Source organism: Patagioenas fasciata, chromosome 23 (assembly GCF_037038585.1).
Source record: "Patagioenas fasciata isolate bPatFas1 chromosome 23, bPatFas1.hap1, whole genome shotgun sequence".
NCBI lineage: Eukaryota > Metazoa > Chordata > Aves > Columbiformes > Columbidae > Patagioenas > Patagioenas fasciata.
Window position 1 is genome coordinate 2,394,419 of NC_092542.1, and position 20,537 is coordinate 2,414,955.

General features: G+C 54.7%; 1 protein-coding gene across 1 annotated transcript in view; it reads right to left on the reverse strand.

The window, feature by feature from the left end:
* The window catches only part of AGRN (agrin), a 94,824-nt gene that overhangs the window by 45,755 nt on the left and 28,532 nt on the right, over positions 1-20,537 (reverse strand). Inside the window, exons 3-4 of the mRNA XM_065855059.2 lie at positions 14,485-14,505; positions 3,393-3,440 (exon numbers count right to left, since the gene is read on the reverse strand). Of these exons, the coding sequence (XP_065711131.2) occupies positions 3,393-3,440; positions 14,485-14,505 (69 nt within the window). The remainder of the gene's footprint in view (positions 1-3,392; positions 3,441-14,484; positions 14,506-20,537) is intronic.

Genomic DNA, 20,537 nt, shown 5'->3' on the forward strand with positions numbered 1-20,537 from the left:
GGGCACATCCAGCAGGCAGGTGGAAAGCCGTGCCCAGGACTGAGCGCTGTAGGATTAATCCGCTAACCCGTTTCCTATGCAGAATTGAAAAGCCACCTGCACCAGCATTTTCTCTGCCTAACCCCCATGCCAGGGCCAGTTCTGCAAATCCTGTAATTTACGGGGTGCCAGGCAGAAGAAAGCATTTTTCCAATATTTAATTTCTCTGATGTCCTCATCTCGTGTGCCGCTGCTGCTTTTATGCATCCATAAATGAGCATTTAGCGCTGCTCCCTTGGCCAGGTGCAACGGGTTGGGCCAGCATCACCCTACTCATGCTTGCCAAAAAGAAATGGGTGTCCAGCCCCTCTCAGCCTTCTCAGATGGTTCCAAACCCAGCAGAGAGAGGATCCACAGCTGGCTGGTGCCATTAACACATCTGCAAAGGTGCAGACCTCGCTAATGACCTTCTGTACCCCTGAAAAGCCCCCGGGGGAGGAAGGTGGTGGGAAGAGAGGGATGATGGGGACCTGACCCCAAAAATCCCAGTGCCTCATCCTATCGATCCACCTGAGCATCCGGCCTGGCTTCCAGGCTCCAAGAAGATTTATTGCTCTCCCTGCCCTCCACAGAGCAAACAACAAAACCCATCTTCACTGCCCCAAGGGATGCTGCAAACAAACACAAATCAAACCCACTCCTCACACAGGGACCCTCCCAAATCCTCCCCCACCGTTTATTCCACCCCAGGGGATTTGGGAAAGCACAGCCCACCCTGCTGGCCCCCTGCACCGCACCTGCCGAACCCCCTTCTGCAGAGCATTTCTGCCCTGGGGGGGCACAGCTGAGCCAACATCCACCCCCTCAAGAGAAAGGAAATTAGGCAACACAGGCCGGTCCCTCAGCTTGGGAAAAGGCAACAGCCATAGAGCACTGTGTTTAAGAAAGCCAGGCTTAAGACCCTATAGAGTTTAAGACCATACAGAGAACATACACAAGAACTAACCTGCTGCCCAGCTGCGGGAATGCCAGCCGCGCAGGGGATATAGGAGAAAACAGCGAGTTAACAGCATTAATGACCTTGTTTCAAAATGAAGCAGAGGCCACTCTGTAAATCAATGTGTGGCTCAAGAGTTTTCTAAGGTAGAAATAGGTATGAGGCTAAAAGGAAGAGATGAGCAGCCAGTGCTAATTGCTAAGTCTGTCGCCTCCAGCATCACTGGAGCACTAGGGCAGTGGCCATGGCCCCGGCACTTTTTCTGTAGCCAGGACAGGTCTTTGCAGAAAAGATGCCCGAGGTGTGGGATTCTGCTTCCTCCAAACAAAACCCGAGGTCTGACACTGCCAGGGCAGGCGATGATTTCTGTCTTGCTTTGCAATAGCATTTGGAAGGGACAAGGACCACAGCAAACCCTCCAGTAGACAGCACACCACCATGTCCCACCAAAGCCACCCTGAGAGCAAAGCTCTTCCCCCTGCTCCCCTCTGCCACAAAACGCTCCCCGAAAAAATGATGCAAGGCATTGGCACCATATTAGACTCGCAAAAAAGAGGCGCCTGGTTTGACAGCCCACCAAGGGTGGTAGTTTTCCATCTCCCGTGAGGACCAGGGATCTTTTGAAGTATGTCATCTGGATGGGCTGGGCTGCTCATATTTTGGAGCCCTAAGCTAGGAGTTACACCTACGTTCGTTTTTATTTTTGCTTTGAATGTCTCCTCTGGTCCAATTATAGATTAATCACATTTTATCTGGCATCCGTTTCTCCCCCGCCTCCTTCCCCACCCCCATCAGAGAAGGAAAGAAAGAAGGAAAGAAAGAAACGTGTTATTAATTGGCTGCTGTTTTCTGCTGGGTTCTTATCTGTGCACATGAAACTGGGGAGGCTGGGGAAGGTACTGAGCAGCCTGCCAGCAGAAAGCAGGGCATTTTAAGCCTGATTTTCAGAGAAAAACAAAGCTCCTGTGATGACATTATCTGAGCATGTACTCGCCTGCCTGCATCCAACAGCTTTTAAAGCCATTGACTGATAACACGGCCTGAAAAACCAAAATTCCTACAGGTCTGTGAAAACAGAAGGGTTGAGGAAGCCCAGAGAAGAGGTGTGAGGTGCTGGTGAGTAGCTGCTCATCAAACACCCGGGAACCTGCAGGATGGGAAAGCAAGGAGGGCTGTGGTAGAACTCCCCAGAATTTGCATTTCCACCCCCTTTGTGGCCAGGGCAGTGGAAATACCCCATGTCCAGCTGGACACCAGCTTCCATTTTGCTCTTGATGCTGATAAAGCTGAAACCTTTTGCCAGTTGGAGCACTAGCCCAACAGGTTTTTTGGTAGCGTCACAGCATTAGCAGCCGACTGATCCAAGGCTGGATGGGTTGGGATGCAGCAGCAGTAATTTCATGAACAGCAGCCCAGCAACCTCTGCCAGCCTCCAAAATCACCTCTCCCCAAGCTGCTCAGCCCGTGTCCCACGCACTTGGACCAAAGAGATTCCAACCTGCTTTGTGACCATTGAACCTCGCGCTGCCACGAGCCAGCACAACCCTCTCCGATCCTTTCCCAGCAAGACCAAGCCTTGCTAAGCCAGCGGAGAGTCCCACGGAAATTCCACATTCACATCGCTCCTGTCCCTGCCTGCTCTGCTGCCCAGGTCACAGCAAGGTGCTGCCTCGAGCTCCAGGAGCCACAAGCTGAATCGAGTCACCTCCCTCCCCGTCCTCCCCTGGGTTGCTCTGAAGCTACATCAAAAAAGCAGAGGGACCACGGGGTGCGGAATGTTGCTTCTGGCTATTGCCTCATGCCAACAGCCCTTCTCCTTCTCAGCGCCCTTCCTTCACTTGTGACTGCCACACACCATGGCCACACATGCCATTTTTGACTTTCTGTTCCTTTTTCCTCTGCGCAAGCCTTTCTGTTTCCCCCTTCCTTTTGCCAAAATCCAGGAAAACCCTTTGGAGACAAACACAGAATAACCACTGCTGCTTTTAAGGACAAAGTCCCTTTCCCCAGGCCCCTCCCTTCCACATTCTCCGCAAGTGAACCAGTAAAGCTCTACAAACGTTTGGAGCACATGGAAAATCCCAGCTCCCTTTCCAGCCCTTCTCCACCTCCACCACTGCTGCTGGGAAAACCCTCTGCAGAGAAAGCAGCTCCTGCGCATCCCGGGGACAACGAGGGACAGGAGGGACCAGGAGGGACCGTCGCTCTGCCCTTCCTCCTTATCCCAGAGCGATGTGGTTCTGCATCCCCGGGGCGGGGACAAGAGCGTGATGTATCACTGCTCCGGGCACAGAGCAGCCAGTCAGCTGCAAAAATAGATCACTGGGTCAGGAGGTTTTGCTCCGCCACCAGCTGCGGGAAGCACGAGAAGCTCAAGCGATTTGCTCCCGAGCGCAGGAACCGACGGTGTACTCACCATCTCGCGGCGTTGGCGGTGTCTGAGTAAAGTAACTATTGGGTTTGTCTGCAAAGAAACAAAAAGAGATCTATCAGCAGTTCCCTTTTGCACGCTCACTCCTTCCTCCTCCCCCCAGACCTCTGTATGCAGCTCCCCAGCAGCTTTTGGGTCAGCATTTCATTCCTCCAGCATATCTGCCCTGCAATACAAGGCACCAGCTCCCAGGAGGTCCTACAGCAAGAAGGGAGCAGCAGCCCGGGCTCTCCCCTGGTATCGATGGAGCATCTCTGGCTGGGGTTCTGGCAGCAGCATCTCCTGCCTGGTAGGGCTGGGGCTTCTCTCAGTCTGCCGTGTGCCATTTAACCCGGGCTGCAATGCGAATCACCCTATTTATCACATCTCACACATGCACCCACCTGACTCATTGGGGTGGGTGGGACAGCAGGGGAATGCTGCAGCCACCCAGGTGAGAAGGCAAATTGGGAGCAGGTGTCAAAGGAAGGTGGCACAGCCTCCCACCAGCCAGCCCCCTGCATTTTGGGTAACCACTGATTAAGCAGAGGGGCAAGAATTCCACAGACCCTGGGAAACACCTCAAAATCAGCACCAAATTGCACTCTGCTCTCTATTAAGTGAGGTGCCCAGGGCAGCACAGCCAGGCTGTGGCAGAGGGCACATAATTCCTTCCCAGCCATCACCTGGGCCCTGCTCCCAACAGTACTTTTTAAACACATTTGTGTATTTTACAGTTTTACACAGCTTTTTTTCTAACCACATACACACCAAGGGAAGCAGTGCATCCCAAAGCTAGGCTGGAGGATTTGCCTGCCCTCTAAAGGTTTCTCCCACAGTGGGCGTTTGGCACTTCCCAGCATCAAGGAGGTGAAAGACGCTGCTGCACGACCGAGTTTCCCTCCCCACGCTGTGCCTAGAGAAAGCCAGGCTGGGAGGGCAAGCACCTGAGCAAGAATGAGGCAACACAGCACCCAGAGCAGCCGGCAATACGTGGATGTACCCACACCCAAGCCACACTGGGGATCGGATCAACAGCTTAACCTCAGGGAAAACTCCTCCGTCTTGCTCCAACCCTCTGCTGATTCTTCAGGGCAAGAAATGACTATAGAGAGTAGGGATCCTGGAGCAACTTAGAAGACACATCTCCTATAGTGACAAGGCCCAAGGGTTTAGGAGTTTGGAACAAGGGAGCAGCAGAAGCCCCTGGCCAGGGTGGGATCATCTTTAGCCCTGCCAAGACCCCCAGCTCACAAGCAGACTGCCTGCATCGCCCCAAGGAGCATCACCCACACTCAGACCTCATGCAGCAGGTCGGGAGACACAGTATTTCAGGGAGAGGAGGGAATAGGACACAGGGGGATCTGGCACAGCTCGGAGCCCGAGCGCATCACACATGGTGAGGAGCTGGGGCTGGTCCCCGCACACCCACCTTCTCAGCTCTGCTCCGCGCTTCTGGCCCAACAGCATCTCAGGGAAAATGGGGGCAGAGCTGCAGAGCTGGCTGTCACCTCCCCAGCTTGTCCCCAGGCAGCAGCAGGTGAGGGATGAGCACCTGGGTGCAGGGCGTTGGGAGGGATGCTCCCCCATATCAGAGCCCCAGATACCCTAAAACCCCTGCCTCTCCCTCCCCTGCTCCTCCCCACGCGCCCGAGGACACCTACAGTTGTTGAGGAAGAGCAGGACGGCAAATCCCAGCGTGGAGGTGGCCAGAAGGATGAGGCAGATGTTGCAGGGGATCATGAAATACCGCACCACCAAGGAGACCTTGTGCTGGTACAGCCGGTCCCGCTCCAAGGCCCCTGGCGCCATGGGGTACTGGCAAGCCGTCATGCTCGACCGTCACGCTGCTGGACAAAGCTCAACCTGCTGCCGACCCATCCAAGGCAGAGGAGCCACAAAGGTTCACATAGATCCTCTTCCCCAATCCCCAGTCGTGTCTGGTAGCCACAAGATCTAAGTTTTCCCAGAGGTTCCCATCCTTTGCTCACATGAGGGCAGGATGAGCCAGGGGGACCTTCAGGAGCAAGAGTTTGTCCCCACATCTGTCATCTCAGAGGCAGAGCCTAGGGGTGAGGTTCGAGCCCGCTCCAGAGGGACATGCACAGTCCCGTGCTCAGCAATCCCTCTTCCAGCCTGGGAGGTGTCAATCCACACCTGCCTGCAGAAAACAAACTGAACAACCCCCGGCAAAAGTGCTGAGAGCTCAAGTCGTGCGGCCAAGCCCACGAGGACGGAGACAAGTCGCTACGGGTGTGGGAACGGTGGGAGCTGCAGCAGCACCAACATGTGCCGGCTCCCGAGAGCAGGGCTGGGACGGAGATGGGACCAGCATGGGACCCTGCTCAGGCTCGCAGCCTCGGCAACGTCTGTATCCTCTCGACAGGGATGCTATGGGAGGTCTCGCCGTCCCGGTGGTGCGCGGCCGCCTCCCAGCTCCACACCAGCGTTGCTCCAGGAATGCTGAGCTTCCTCCGCTCTCCAAGTGTCTCCTCCAGGGCAGGTGTTCCCACTCTCACTGGCTTCTGACCCTCTGGAGCAGGTCCCTGCACCCGAGTGCTGCTCAGTCGATCCACACCCCAGGCAAAGGTAGGTGCTCCCCTTTCCACACCGAAGCTCCTTTCACAGCCACAGCACATCCATCCCCGCTGGGCTCCGCTTTCCGCCGGTGCAGCCGGTGCACAGCGCTCCTCTGCCGCCGCAAGCGGGGCTCCGGCTCTCCAGCCCCTTCCCAGCCCTCCAAAGGGGCCACAGCCCGGCTTCTCCCCCCGCGCTGGCGGAGAGCAACGCTGCACAGTGTGGGCACCTCCACGGTGGTGGCCGGGACAGGCCAGGTCCCCTCCTCAAGCCGCTGTGACATGCCAGTCCTGCCCGGAGAGGTTCCAGCTCCCCGCGGAGCCTGGCATGGAGAGACGCGGGTGGTCGCGGTGGGGGGGTGGGTGCAGCTCGGAGCCCTAAATCCAGCGCCCGACGTTGGCCCCACTCGCGGTGGAAGCTCCGCGCAGCATCACACAACGGAGCCGGGAGGAACGAAGCCCCCGCAGCCGCCGGAGCGCCCGCCCCACGCCCCCAAGTTTCCCCGCCCGCTCCTCTGCCCCGGGGGGGTCGGTTTGTCCCCCCCGCCTCTCTCCACCGGCTCCACGCCCGGTCGAGCCCCGGGCAAGCGAGGGGGGGAGCGGGCGAGCCCCTCCCGAGCGCTCCGTGGCCAACAAAGGGGCGGGGAAGGCGAACGGGTGCGGCGCAGACAAAGAGCAGGAGGCGGCGGGGGTCGCGCTGCCCCCTCGGGACCTGCGCGCAGGCGGGGCGGGACCCCCATCCCGGGGTGGGGAAGCCCCTTTCTCCCCGCCCCGCCGGCCCATTCGCCCACTCGAGTTGCTGAGAGGCGGGGAAAGTCCTGGCGTCTTCCCCAGCATCGACCCCTCTGCAGGGGACGAGACCCCCGGGGACAGCGGCAGAGCCACGCAAGGAGCAGGAGCTCCGGGGGCAGCAGAGCACAGAGGGAATCATAGAATCATAGAACAGTTTGGGTTGGAACCTTCAAAGCCCATCCAGTGCCACCCCTGCCATGAGCAGGGACATCTTCACCAGCTCAGGTTGCTCAGAGCCCCGTCCAGCCTGGCCTGGGATGTCTCCAGGGATGGTTCATCCACCACCTCTCCGGCCAACCTGGGCCAGGCTCTCACCACCCTCAGGGCCAACAATTTATTCCTCATGTCCAGCCTGAATCTCCCCTCCTTTGCATCCCCGGAAAAACGCACGGCTCCCTGTGAACTGTTGTTTCCCTGCCCACAGCATCACACATCCAGAGCACTGTGACCTGTCGCCTCGATTCTAAGACACCACGGTCCTTAGCAAAGAGACTGAGCTCTTCCTCACCATGGGGGAAGCAAACAGCTCTGGAGACAATGAACAAAACCCTGCGAGAGGAAGGCCCTCTGGTTACAGAGCCACAAGAACTCAAGTCTGGGGCTGACAAGATGACCTTTGAACATCCCTTTCCAACCCAAACTATTCTACAATTCTATACACAGCCCTGCAGTTTCAGAAGCTGCTTTATTGTCCAAGCCATGGGACAGGAGGACTCTTGTGGCCTCTTCTGCCCCCCAGGCACTGCAGAAGGGCTGGCTGTACTCTGTGTGTCAAGCGCAAGATGAAGAAGCTGTCCTCAAACACCCGTGATGCGCTCATGGAGACGCGGCAGGGGGTAACTCCGCTGCGGTCAAACTGGGAAGCTCATTACAGAGAAACTGCTTTAAGTTCCTCCTGTGTTCCCCTGCTTGGCACTGACCGAGCAACTGCCACAGCCACAAAGGGAAGCAGAGCTTCCTCCTGGCCATCACCGGCACACACATGGGGGCTGCACAGCCCCCCCTTCCTGGGGGGGTTACCAAGCTGCCTGGACAGCATCATTCCCACCACCCACTCCTCCAAATGCAATAACAACCCTTGCTGGCAGCACACACCCTCCCAGCCCCAGCCTGTTGTCTCTCCCTCCCTCCCTCACCTTGGCAAATTCACCTGGAGCCCCGGGGACACAAACACTAGAGCTGAATCCACCCACTCGGCCCTGCAGCGGGGAGATGCGGAGGAGGCTGGGTGGTCCTTCAGCAGAGCATCTTGGGCACCACAGGTCTCCTGGTGGGATTGGCACGAGCTGCCCTACCGCACCACAATCCCTTTCTGCCGGAGATGTGGGCTGGGAGCATCCCGAACATGGCAGCACCAGAGGTGCAACTTGCCAAGGTGCAGTAGAGGGAAGAAGTAAAATAGAGAATGAATGAAAGAAATCCAATTCACGTAACAGACGTTGCTCCTCTTTAAATCTGCATTGCTCCCTCCTCTCCTTGGGGACTCACAGAACATGATCCCAGCTCGCTGCAAGGCACGGGCTGCATCCTAACCAGAGAGCCACACGAGCAGGGTGCCTGATGGCCCCATGTCCGAGCAGCGAGGCAGACTGGCGTGCACTCCAGGTGCCATCCTCCTCCCGACACACACAGGAGCTGCAAAGAGACACTGAGAGCCCAAGTGCCAGGAGGACTCAGCAGGAAACACCCTGCTGAGCCATCTCTCCCAAGCAGAGACCTGCTAGGAACCCATCTCAGGAACATCCCCAATGAGAAAAGCCTGGCAGAGGGCTGCTGAGCCAGCTGGAAAAGGGCTTAACTGCTCCAACTTTAGGTCCCTGCCACTGCTGCCCGATCTCCAGTACCCTCCTCAGCTACCACAGCCCCCCAGGAATTTCTGGAGCATCACACAAGAAGCCAAGACCTTCCTAAAAATGCAAAGCGAGTGCTCTGGTCCTCTCCTTCGCTTGGTCACTGTGTGGCCAACTTGGCTTAGTCCTGCATCCTCCTGCTCTGCCCAGTCCTGCATCCTCCTGCTCTGCCCGGCAACCCCGGCACATGCAGGCTAAGGCCAAAGCCTTGCTTTCGCATAAAGAAAGAGGAAAAAATCCCCCAAAGGGAAGCAAGAACATTTGCATCCTCCTGTGTGCATGTTTACACATGCAAATCAGCAACCGCACAGTTCCCCCTTTCTTCCCAGGTCTGCGAGGGCTCTGTCCCCTCCAGCATTTTGGGGGCCACTTCTAGGGGCAGCACCGCCTCGGATCTGAGCAGCCTTTGTGTCCTGGAGGAGGCTGGTTCAGACTCCAGCATGGGCAGATCAGCTCATCACCCTCTTGGGAGAGACAAAACACTTGTGCCTTTGCCCCTTGTGGGTCTTTATAATCAGAAGAGCCATTTGCGCTGGTCCATCCACCACTTATCATCTCTGCTCTAAGCAACACGAACAGCACTTCTCCCTTTTCTCCTCCTCCTTGGGCTGGAAGCAGCTCGGTTGCAGCTGCAGGTGCTCGGAGGAGAGCCAGGCTCAGCAGGGAGCAAGAGGCAGAAAGTCACCAGATCTGCCAGGAAAGAAGAGGGAGGGACAGGGGACATGGGGCCAATTTAACATCCTCAGACACAGCTGCTGCTCCAAGGCAAGAAAACATTATCTTTGAGCTCATCCATATTCCCCGCTGCCCCGTTTTCTAAATGAAAATGTTCGATGCATTAAGGCCTCCGTGTGGTCACCAGTCAGTTTAGAGCCTGGTGCCATTAATGGGTTTATTTCGGGGCTTTCACAGTGAGGATGTCACAGCTGCTGCCAAAAAGCAGCAGACGGGCAGAAGGGGCTGGGTGCAGCTGGCAGGAGGGTGGCTTCATCCTCTTGCTTCTGAAGCAGGAGACACGTTCTCCATCTCTCAGCACATCAGCGCTGGGAGCAGCACAGCCCATGTCCTGCATCCCTGCGCTGACCTCCAATTTGGGAGGTTCATGAGCATCCTGTGGATTCCCGCACCCCTGAGCCACCAGTTACTTGGGAAGAGATCACACCAGCAGGAGACACCGTCTTCATTTCCTTCACATTTCTGCCTACCAGATACCAGCCTGCGACACCAAAAAAAACCTCAGTGCTACTTTGGGATCTGACTGACAGCTGTCAATCTGTCCGTCCTCACCGAGCTAGAGACCTCGCAGAAGCCCCCAGCTCCTGCTGTTGCCAAGCTGATTCCCCACCTGGCTCCCTTCTCGCTAATCCTGTTTGGCAGGGAGCTAATTGGGATTTATCTGACAGCACCCAATGCCTAGAGAGCCATTTTGTGCTTCCTCTGGGGAGGGGGAAGAGGAGGAGGAGAGAGCCTGCAGAAGGCATTTGCACATCTTCTCTTCCCCATCCCCTCCTGCAGTTTTACAGGCTAATTACCAGCATTACAGAGAAAGGAGCAGGAGGGGGAGAAAGTGGGGATTTTAATTATTTCATTTAACACTTGGCAGGACCCAGCTTGACTCCTGCTGAGCAGCGCTTGGAAATAAAGAGCTTTCAAACCCTATCAATGGGAGACGGGGGGGAGCGGGAGATGGGGCTGGGGTGGCCGGCCTGGCAGCGAAGTTGCTGTGTGTGCTGGGAGTGGAAAGGGCTGTTAATTCACACCGTTAATTCACACCCTTCATAATAAACAGCTGTGCCAGGCGGCGCTGGACAAGGGGTGCCTGGCTGCCTCCTCTGAAGAGGGGGATTTTCCCACTTAATGACTTTGTCCTGAGCAACCCCCTCCTACCATGCGGCACTGGACCACGCGGCTGTTTTCCAGACGTGCTTAGGGATGCTCAAGCATGGAGCATTGCAACGGGCCACGTGTGTCACCCTGGGGAATACAAGTCACCCTTTCCCAGCACCAGAAGCACTTCTGGAGCTGGCGGTCTGTGCACATGCTGTATTGCAACTGCGAGACAGCCCCTCCATTAACAGATGTGCCCCCTGACATCACACACAGCGCCTCTTCCACCTGTATGCAACGGAGAGTGGGCTTTACAGTCTCTCTGCCTCCCTTCTTCAAAAGGAAAAAGATAAAACAAGGTTTGCACACAGACCACGGTGTCCAGGTATAAAAGGACAAGACTGCTGCCCAAAAGCAGACACGCAGCAAAGAAAAAGCAACCCAGGGGCGATGCATCTGAGCGCTAAGCCACACAGCTCCCTGCTGTTCCACCTAAGTCCCCTTTGCGCAGCGCTGTCACCTTCTGCCTTTGCAAAGGTGATTCTTCTCCACAGCTCCCAGGAGAACCCACTGTGCTGTCAGGACAGCTGCCCCTTGCAGGACTCGCATTTGGGAGCGATGCTGAGAACAGCAGCCGGGCTGGAGAGAGGGGACCGGGACAATGCTGGGACAGGGACCCCCGCAGCCCATCCCCCTGGGTGTCTGGGATGGGGTGCGTGCCGTGGTATATCCCCAGTCCTGCTGCACGGAGAGGAGATGCTCCCGGAGCTGCGGCCGGGCTCCTCCGGCAGGCTCGCACTGCCACCTGCTGCTGTCCCCAGCCCGTCCGCGCTGCCACAAACGCCGGCTCAGAGCTGCCGGCTCACCGCATCTCCACCGGCGTGGAGGGGACGGTGCTAGAGCAAGAAGAGGGAGATGAGGGAGGGCAGCTTCTCCTTTACTGGGGATAAAGAGATCCTGAGGCACCTCAGGGGCTACAGGCTGTCCTGAACTTACACTATCCTGTGGCTACTGGTTGCCCAAGAGCCTTGCCTGACTACTGGAGTGGCTGAGAGGGAATCATACAATCATTTTGGTTGGAAAAGATCCTCAAGATCGAGTCCAACCATTACCCCACCCCTGGCACTATCCCATGTGTCTGAGAACCTCATCTCCATGTCTGTTCAACCCCTCCAGGGATGGTGACTCCACCACTGCCCTGGGCAGCCTCTTCCAGCACCCAACAGCCCTTTTCACAAAAAAACATCCAAGCCTTCAGCCTCTCCATGTGCTAATTGAGCTGGCTGAGCTGTAAGGCATCACTTCTGCCAGCTCTCTTCCAAACGCACATCAGTTGCTTTGCAAGCTCATGTAAACTTGTTCATGTGCAAAGGGGGCGTGAGGATCAGCTGGTGTTGCAGAGCTCCTCGAGGATATGATAACATGGAGGTGGGTGGAAACAGGAAAAAAAACAGCGGAAAACAAATGATGAAACAAAGCTACAGCACATTTCTGGAGCAAACACCCAGCAGGCTAAAAGTGGCCTCTATTCCTGGCACTCTGGATACCTTCCCACCGAGAAAGCAACTGTCACCGGAGCAGTTCCAGACAACAAATGACATCCTTCAGCAATGCGGCAGGGGTATGCATCATATACCGGGTCTGTCCAAAAAACCAGCACTGGTTGGAGTTATGGTGCTGCCAGTAACCTCATACAGACCTGAGAGTCCTAAAAACACGTCAGCAGAGCCCGACTAGTGAGAAAACACAATAATGCCAGTGAGAACCAGGTGTGCAGAGAGCAGGAAAGTGGAGGTACCTCACTGGAACACCTCAGTTCCCACCCACCCTGCCCAGGAATGGCCGTTCCTGCATCCTGAGAGCAGAAGCATCTTTGCCACGGCAGCTGTACAAAGCGCTGCAGGTAGAGGGAGCGCTGGGAGCGATATTTCGGAAAGGACCCACCAACCTGCAGCCAGAGCTGCTCTGGAGAGCAGAAGCCAAATGCCAATGCCACCGGGCAACCTCTGCCACCCTCTCCCAGCTGGGGCTCCCCAGGGAGCAGCTTTTGTGCCAATGTTACCAGCACTACATCAACCATCACTCAGGAGAAGAGCAGAACATCCTCAGCTCAGTTTATGCATCTCAGGGCTGAGCAGAGGCAGAATTACCCAGCAGAGGATGCTGTTGGCTTGAAGAGCTTCTCTCCTTGCTCCTTCTGGACCCAGAGAGGGTCCAGGCCGGGAGTGGGCAGCTTTCAATAATACTTGTATAATATATCCCTCTGTTCCCTCTCCAGCGCCTTTGCAGCAAGGGCACATTTCCAAGCAAACCCCTCCTGATCTGCACAATACAGTCTATATATTATAGATAATAAGAAGCACAGAACAGGGAAGAAATACAGCAGCAATAGCTTTACACAGCTCACCAGCCCCAGTTGCTCCAGCCATGGTGTCACCCCCTTTTCCTCGGTTCAGTGGGGTTCGACACAGCCAACCCAATGCCTGGACCAAGCCCAGCTGAGCTGCCCCAGCTCCGTCCTACCCTACATCAAGCAAAAAGCCAGCTCCTTATCCAACTACACATGTGGGTCAGCAGTGAACCTACAGTTTTTAAGATCATAGAATAGTTTAGGTTGAAGGGACCTTCCCCCAGTGCCACCCCTGCCATGAGCAGGGACATCTTCACCAGCTCAGGTTGCTCAGAGCCCCGTCCAGCCTGGCCTGGGATGTCTCCAGGGATGGTTCATCCACCACCTCTCTGGCCAACCTGGGCCAGGCTCTCACCACCCTCAGGGGCAACAACTTCTTCCTCCTGTCCAGCCCGAATTTCCCCTCCTTTAGTTTAGAGGTGAGCACAGAGCAGGCAGAAGAGCAGCCCCAAAGTCAAACCTGGTGCAGAGAAGCATTTTGATACCTCTACATCCAGGTCCGCCTGTACAAGCGGGAAACAGCTGCCTGTCCACGGCAAACATGGACCTGGGACCTTTAGCCCCAGCAGGACGGCTGCAAAAGGAGACACCACGTTTGTCCCGTGTCCTCCAGCCTGAGCCACTGTGGATGTGCACAAAGGTTTGTGCACGTGGGGGAAAGCACGAGGTGAACCGCCAGCCCCAACCACATGCAAAACGCCTTCCTTACATACGCTCCATATCCACAGCCACCAAACAAAGGATGTGGCCACGGGGATGCCGGGATTCCCAGCGCTGGGGATGACAGGGATGTGGGCACGCAGCCAGCCCGCAGCCACGTACACCCTCGCCCGCTCCGGGCTGTTCTCTTCAGTCGGGACATGCACGTGGTTTGTTCTAATGACTGGGATTCACTGTTTCAAACAACTGTCCACGCAGACAACAGCTGAAGAAGAGATGAGCCACTGCTGACAGGGCACAGGGCAGGCGAGGGGACCAGAGGGGCACCTTGGGGACTTTGACCCATGCCCATATTTCACTTGCTTTTGCTAGAAAGACGTCCAGAAGAATTGTCTGTGACTGGTTCGCCCCACAGCTCAGCCAGGAGCCTGTGCCCTCGTTCATTAATTACATCAGGTAATGCCACAACCCGCCCCCCTGGCCAGGTTAACAAGCCAACCCATCCGTTTTATTTCCAGTATGAGCTGGGACTCCCCCCCACCCTCCCCAGGCAGCTGGTGAAGGTGAGAGGTTGAGGATGGAGTGGGACATGAGACAAGCACTAGGTGACAAGTGTCCTTAGATCACAGTTTGGCACCCAGAGCACTCTGGGGCTTGGTGACACAGCAGCTGTCACTTTGCGCAAGGACAGGAACAACCCAATTGATCCCAGGCAACAATGTCAGGCTGGGGAACGAGAAGGCAGAGGTGAGAGCGGTTCTTCAAACTGTGATCTAAATGCAATAGCTCCCTTGGAGGTGAGCACACACTCTGCAGCCAGGAGGCCAAGGGGATGGGTGTGCTGGTACCCACCTCCAGGAGGTTTCTATTGCTCCAGCACATCCCGGGTGGATGGAAGAATGACACGGACTAGCCAGCGAGTCGGATGGTGGATGGAAAAAATGGTTGGTTTGGTTTTTTTTGCATGACACACCACCACTTACCAGCAAGAAGCTTCCTATGTTCTTTAGAAAGCAGGGGAGGGAGAGGAGAAAAAGGAGAGAACAAAAGTTAGAAACAAGAAAACAGGCAGCTAACCCAAAGATTTCCTGCCCTCCCCCAAACCCCCTCCTCCGAGGCTCCGTTATCGACACCACCTTGGGCAGCTTCCAGCCATCTCTGCCAGCAATTTCCAGGCACTGGCTCCTAAATCACCCCAGAAGATCATGGCCAGGTTGGTGGCCTTCTAAGCCCACTGATTTAAACACATTTTCATGGCACAATGAGCTCCCAAACCTGCAGATATCCAGAAAACCACAGAAGCCTGATGATATTGTACACTGCAATAGCCCAAATCACACAGCAAGGGAGAAACAAAGACCCTCAGAACCAGAACACTAAATATGTGCAAACAACAGCAAAAACCCCATCACGAACATCTCAGTGCTGACAACTATCAGCCACACAACACATGCACGCTAGATTAGATACCACAGTTGATTTGATCCTCAGAGGAGTCTGAACTCTTTCCTTACAAGGATGGCTACAGGAGATCCTGGAAAATATATAATAACAAGTGCAGCCAAAGACTTGGAAGCCAAGATTGCATTAACTGTTAAACTTCAGGGGTGGTCTTGTCAATAGGTGATTTTCTGAGACCACACTCACAGTTTGGAAGTGAGCCATGCCACATTCCCAGTACGGGCTACCAAGAACCAGGTATTTCCCATTTGACTGGAAGAGGTTCATCCTTTCCCACTGCAGCTCAAGACCTCCTATCCAAACGCATCACCTGGGCCAGAACCACTTTTGGAATGTAGGAAACCAGAGCACAAGCTGAAAACAAGGTCCCCAACACACACAATGAAAGAGAAGGTTAACAGTTAAACAGCTGAGCATTTTAATAGTTGTTATTGAGCACAGCTTATTTATCTGCGAGCAACCTGTGGCAGCATAGAAGTCCTGTAACCATTATAGCATCTGTTCTATGGAAAAAGGAGCTGTGCTCGCAGCCAGGTCTGTGTCCCTCCTAGTGTCAAATGCAGCTCTTAACCTCTCTTTTCTATTCCACCCTTAGCACTCTGCCTCCTCACAGGACCACAATTGATTACAAAAAAGCTACTTCATCGTGCTGTGGACCAACCTTAGCGGGCAACGCCACCACTGCTGTTTTCTGTCATTCGTTCAGGACTGGGAGTTTTTGTCCTCTGCATGGAGAGGCACTTCAAACACCAGGTTCCCTTCTAGTAACGCGGTCTGGGGAACCATGAGATGTGTTGGTGAAGGGACCTCTGGGCTCTCTGGTCCAACCTTCCACATGCCAGATAGTTAATTAGATAGTTAATAGCAGGATTGAATTTGGAGTACGTGGTGCTTCTTGTGTGCTTTCCTAAGGCTGGACTGTCAAAAGCTGCTGAAAGAAGATGGACACAGAGCCCCAGGGAAAGCACAGCCAGACGGGTGGGATGCAGGGGATGGAGTGGGCGACTTCCCAGGGAGATATAGCAGAGGAAACGGAGGAGGAGGAAGGCAAGGATGCAGCTGGAACCCAGAGCATCACCTGCTGCCCCGGTACCCGGGCTGCCTCCCCCATGCTCCGCACGTCACATTAGCAGCAGCTCTCACAACAGGCTGTGGGACACGGGTAATGTGACACTGTGAAGAGTCCCGACAGCTCACCCAGACTACAAGGGGGGAAAAAACAAAGTGAGTATTGAGGGTTGGAGACGGCCCCATGCCAAGGAAGTGACGTGCAGCCTTCTCCATTGGCAACCAGGAGACCTCTCCACTATAAGCTGTTGGGAGATGCGGAGAAGAAAGGAAAAGGGGAAAAAACAGCTTAAAAATATCCCAGAGCAGCGCAGTTATTTTGGGATTTTAATTTATAAAAAGAGGAAGAAAAACAGAAGTGAAAGCCAAGACCCCATGGCCAGCTCTGGTGCAGATGAAATATTTGTCTGGCTGCAGTGCTCCCACACTCCCTCCCTTTGCTCTGAAGCCTCCAAAATAAAATGAAGCATATTGCGCTATCTCCATCACGTCCTTTTGTTACCTGGCAGAAGAGATGGCTCTTCTGGGCCCCTGGACAGCATGGTCTGGGGTTGTGTTTGAGGCAGAGGCATAGACTTTGATTCTGCCAGTGTGCAGGAAGGGGTCAGGGGCTTTTCCTGGGGTGTTCAGGTACAACAAGGGGTGCTTGGTTGGGGTTTGACTCCATCACTATCCCTTGCCAAGGAAAGGACGTGAACACCAGCGTGGGACGCAGACAGTCATAAGGGGTTGTGTATTTTGGGGGATGTCCCCGTTGAGCAGGGGAAGTCTCAGGTCCCCGTCTGTGCTGTGTGGGGTGAGGCAGCTCACCCAGCTCAGCACGGTCCCCTCGGGGACGGTGGCAGCGAGCCAGTGTCCCTGGCACAGCACTCGGTCACACACCATTTACTGCGCACGCAGCACCTCTCACCCAACTGCTCCACAGCAGGCGGGTCCCTCGGCTGTTGGCACAAGTGGCACAAACCTGGCACCCCTGGAACGCACCCCTGACACCCCTGGGAGCCCCCCAGCAGAGCATCATGTCACACCACGTCGACTAATGCGCGCAGGGTAAGTGACATGCCCAAGGCCACGGAGCAAGAAACTGTGGCAGAGGCATTTTCCGTGATAGAGACTAAAGCTTTGATATATAGACACCAAAACATGATGTACATTGGGATCAAAACAGCTGCTGAAAAGGAAAACCAGGAGGAGGGAGATAAAGAGAAGGTGAAGTTGCCTGGCCAAGACACCCGCAGTCAGTGCTACAGCCCTCGAGAAATGGGAATTTCAGCTTTGTAGCATCAGGACAAGAGATTCAAGTGCTGCTCCAAGCCCAAGTCCCATCTGACTGCAGAACAACATGGGATGAGGGCTGGGTGGAGAACAGTGTCCCTCTGAGTGCTGCTGGCTCTAGTTTACGGTGGGACAGCATCCCAGAAGGGTTAAGGGACTTGCAATGCACCCACTCAGGATGGTGTTGTCACAGCAAGACTGAACACTTGACCCCGTGGAGCCAGAAGTCACTTGTGACTCATGGAGGAGACGGCAGCACAGACCCGATCTGCTGAGCACCAGCCACCCACGGAACACGGCTCCATCGCCAAACCCCCCCAGCTGCAGACCCAGCGCCCTCCCACGCACCCCGACCTGCTGAGCTCCCATTCCCAGCCCCTTCTTCCCAAGGCTCGGGAGGTCACACCAGTCTGGTGGGGTGCACACGTTCTCCCTCTCGTTTTGAGAACAAAAGTGCAATTGAGATGAGTAACCCCAGAGCCTGACCCGCTTTTCAACTCCAGCAAATTTCCCTGGGCTTTGATTTTCGCCCCCCCTTCATCGTGCTGCGGCTCAATGAAGCAGCTGTTAACATCAAGAGGGGGAAAATGAGTTTATTTTACTATATTTTAAATAAAACAAAAAAGAAAGGAGAGCGGGAGGCTCTGTTCCAAGGTCGGACACTTGACTGCAGAACGTTTTCCTGGACAGAAACACAGTGGGAGCAGGGGAATGCACTTGAGTTTGCACAACAGCAATGCAAAGCAGGATGCTGGTGCTTGTGCTACGCCTGGGGACAAAGCAGAGCGACCTCTCTGAGCACCCAGTACATGCTTTTTTAGACTTCTTTTTGAGCCGTTATGTCATGAAAAGCGCTGCTTCCGAGAAGCCACATGTGACTTGGACCCAAGTCACCCAAGCCAGCTGTTGCAAGGCCAGAACTATCATCTCCTGTTTAACAGCTCAGTTCCTGAGACGCTTGGACCAACACAGATCATTTCCCAGCAGCTCGGGTCAGAAGAACTCACCAAAGCAAGCTGTTCTCTGGGAAAAAAAACAACCTCTGCTTGGAGATCCCAACTTGCAAAGGAGACCCTGTGAGTTGCCTTTGCAGAAAATCTATGAATCAAATAAGGGGCACTAAGCATGGAAGAGGGTTTAATCTGCAAGTTTTCCTTCAAAGCAGGAGCACACTGGGTGCCAGGGAAGGGAATGGGGTGGATATTGTCCACCTGCACCCCCTCCATCAGCCAGATGATGGTGCAACCATGGGAGGATGCTGGACCACCTGCAGAACCAGAAGTGGACCGCGAAGGGCCAGGAGGCATCCCTGGTGGAGCCCAGGAACCCAACCGCACGGTGTTTTCTGTGCCATCACCCCGATAAACCAGCCAGCGAGATCCAGGTTGGGCTGTCTCATCCCCAAGGAAACCAGGCGAGGGTTTCCCACGCCACCTTCCCGCTGCTCGGCGCACAAAAGCAACACACACACATTTCCTGAAACCCCTCTCTCCCCGACCCTCCCGAATGCTTTTCTCCGCACCCCGCTCCAAGGCCACGCTCTGTGCTGAGATAACACAGCGCTCAGCTGCCAAAACCAGCAGCCGGAGGGGCCCGGGATCTACACAAATCTACATTCAAACAAAGACCTGATCTGAATGGGCAGAAACGGGAGATGAAGCCCCGTGGCTCGGGTTTATCTGATGTGTGTAAGACCAGTGTGGGACGTCTGGAAGAGCTCGGGGACTGGGCACCGCGGTCCCACTGGAAGCCAAGGGCGCACAGGTACTTGCCTCCCAGACACAGATCAAGACAAGAGCCTGGGAAAAGTCAGAAAAGCCAGAATCTCCATCAATTTAACATTAAATCCCTACACAAAGAAATTAAACACAAGCAATCACACGCTAAAATAAATAAATAATTAATTTTTTTCTCAGTTTTCTTTGTTGTTGGCACTTAATTGAGAATTTTCCTTAAGTCTGGGGCATCCAGCCGTCCCCGCTCTTGGAAATTACACACTAATTAAACACATTACACTGGCTCTCAAAAACATATCAATCAATTGGCATGTGATCAGCATCCAATAATTGCTGCTGCTGCAACTCACCCTCCCTGGAGAGGAGGGATTTTTTGGTCCTAATTGTTTTGGTGTGGCGAGATGGGTGCTAACGAGATGGGTGCTAACGAGATGGGTGCTAACGAGATGGGTGCTAACGAGATGGGTGCTAACGAGCAGCCCAGCTGCCACCCTGGGTGCTGCTGAAGGGTGAAGAGGAGGCAGGGATTTTTCCCAACCTCGGAAGAACCGTCCCCAAAACGCAGCCAGAATTGAAACCAGATGTGTAGGAAGCGTCTCATTAGCAGTAATTGCTTTGCAAGGATTTGAGGTTTTCCCTCCGTGCCACCACCAAACACGCTTTTAAGAAGCTGCTGTGGGTTGGGTACCAGGATGGCGCTGGTTGGGTGGGAGGAAAACTAGAAAAAACAACCCAGAGGGCAGAGTCTCGACTACACTAACATTTCTATTGAAGCCAGGGAAAGTTTATTCAGGCTGGGCTGGCTGTGAGTGGCAGAGGATTCATCACTTGGGCAGATTAAGCTGAAAAAACTGAGCATCTCAAACCTTCTTCCCTGCACGCAGCTCATCACAGCTAAATGATTCGTGAAATAACCTCACCATTAGCTCCCTTGCACCCTCCCTGCTTCTGTAAGGGGGAAAACGAGACACGAGAAACTCGTCCCCTTCCCCACAACTCGAGGTTCTGGCAGGGATTCAGTTCCCCAACCGTTCCCGCTCATCATTTTACCTATGAAGTGATTTTTCCTTGGATTACAGGGAAACAGAACAAATCAAAGCCACAAATAAAACCAGGTCAGTCAGGTCCTTGCACAGAATTGCGGAGCTGTTTCTGTTCCCCGGAAAACCAAGACCCAAAATAAGGCAGAATAACCATGATCCGCCTCAGGGGCTGGATGGGACCCCAATCCCTGGGCCATCGAGGACCATTATTTTCTCCACGCTGCACAAGTTCCCCACATCAGGTGCCAACGTACCTCCCATTCATTTTCCTAAACCCCACCTTTCTTCTTGTGCTGAATTTTAACTTCTTCAAATAAAAGCACAGACGGAATCTCTGATTTCTAGCCAACAATCTTCACCATTCTGCACCATCTTTGACCACCCCTGCCATGAGCAGGGACATCTTCACCAGCTCAGGTTGCTCAGAGCCCCGTCCAGCCTGGCCTGGGATGT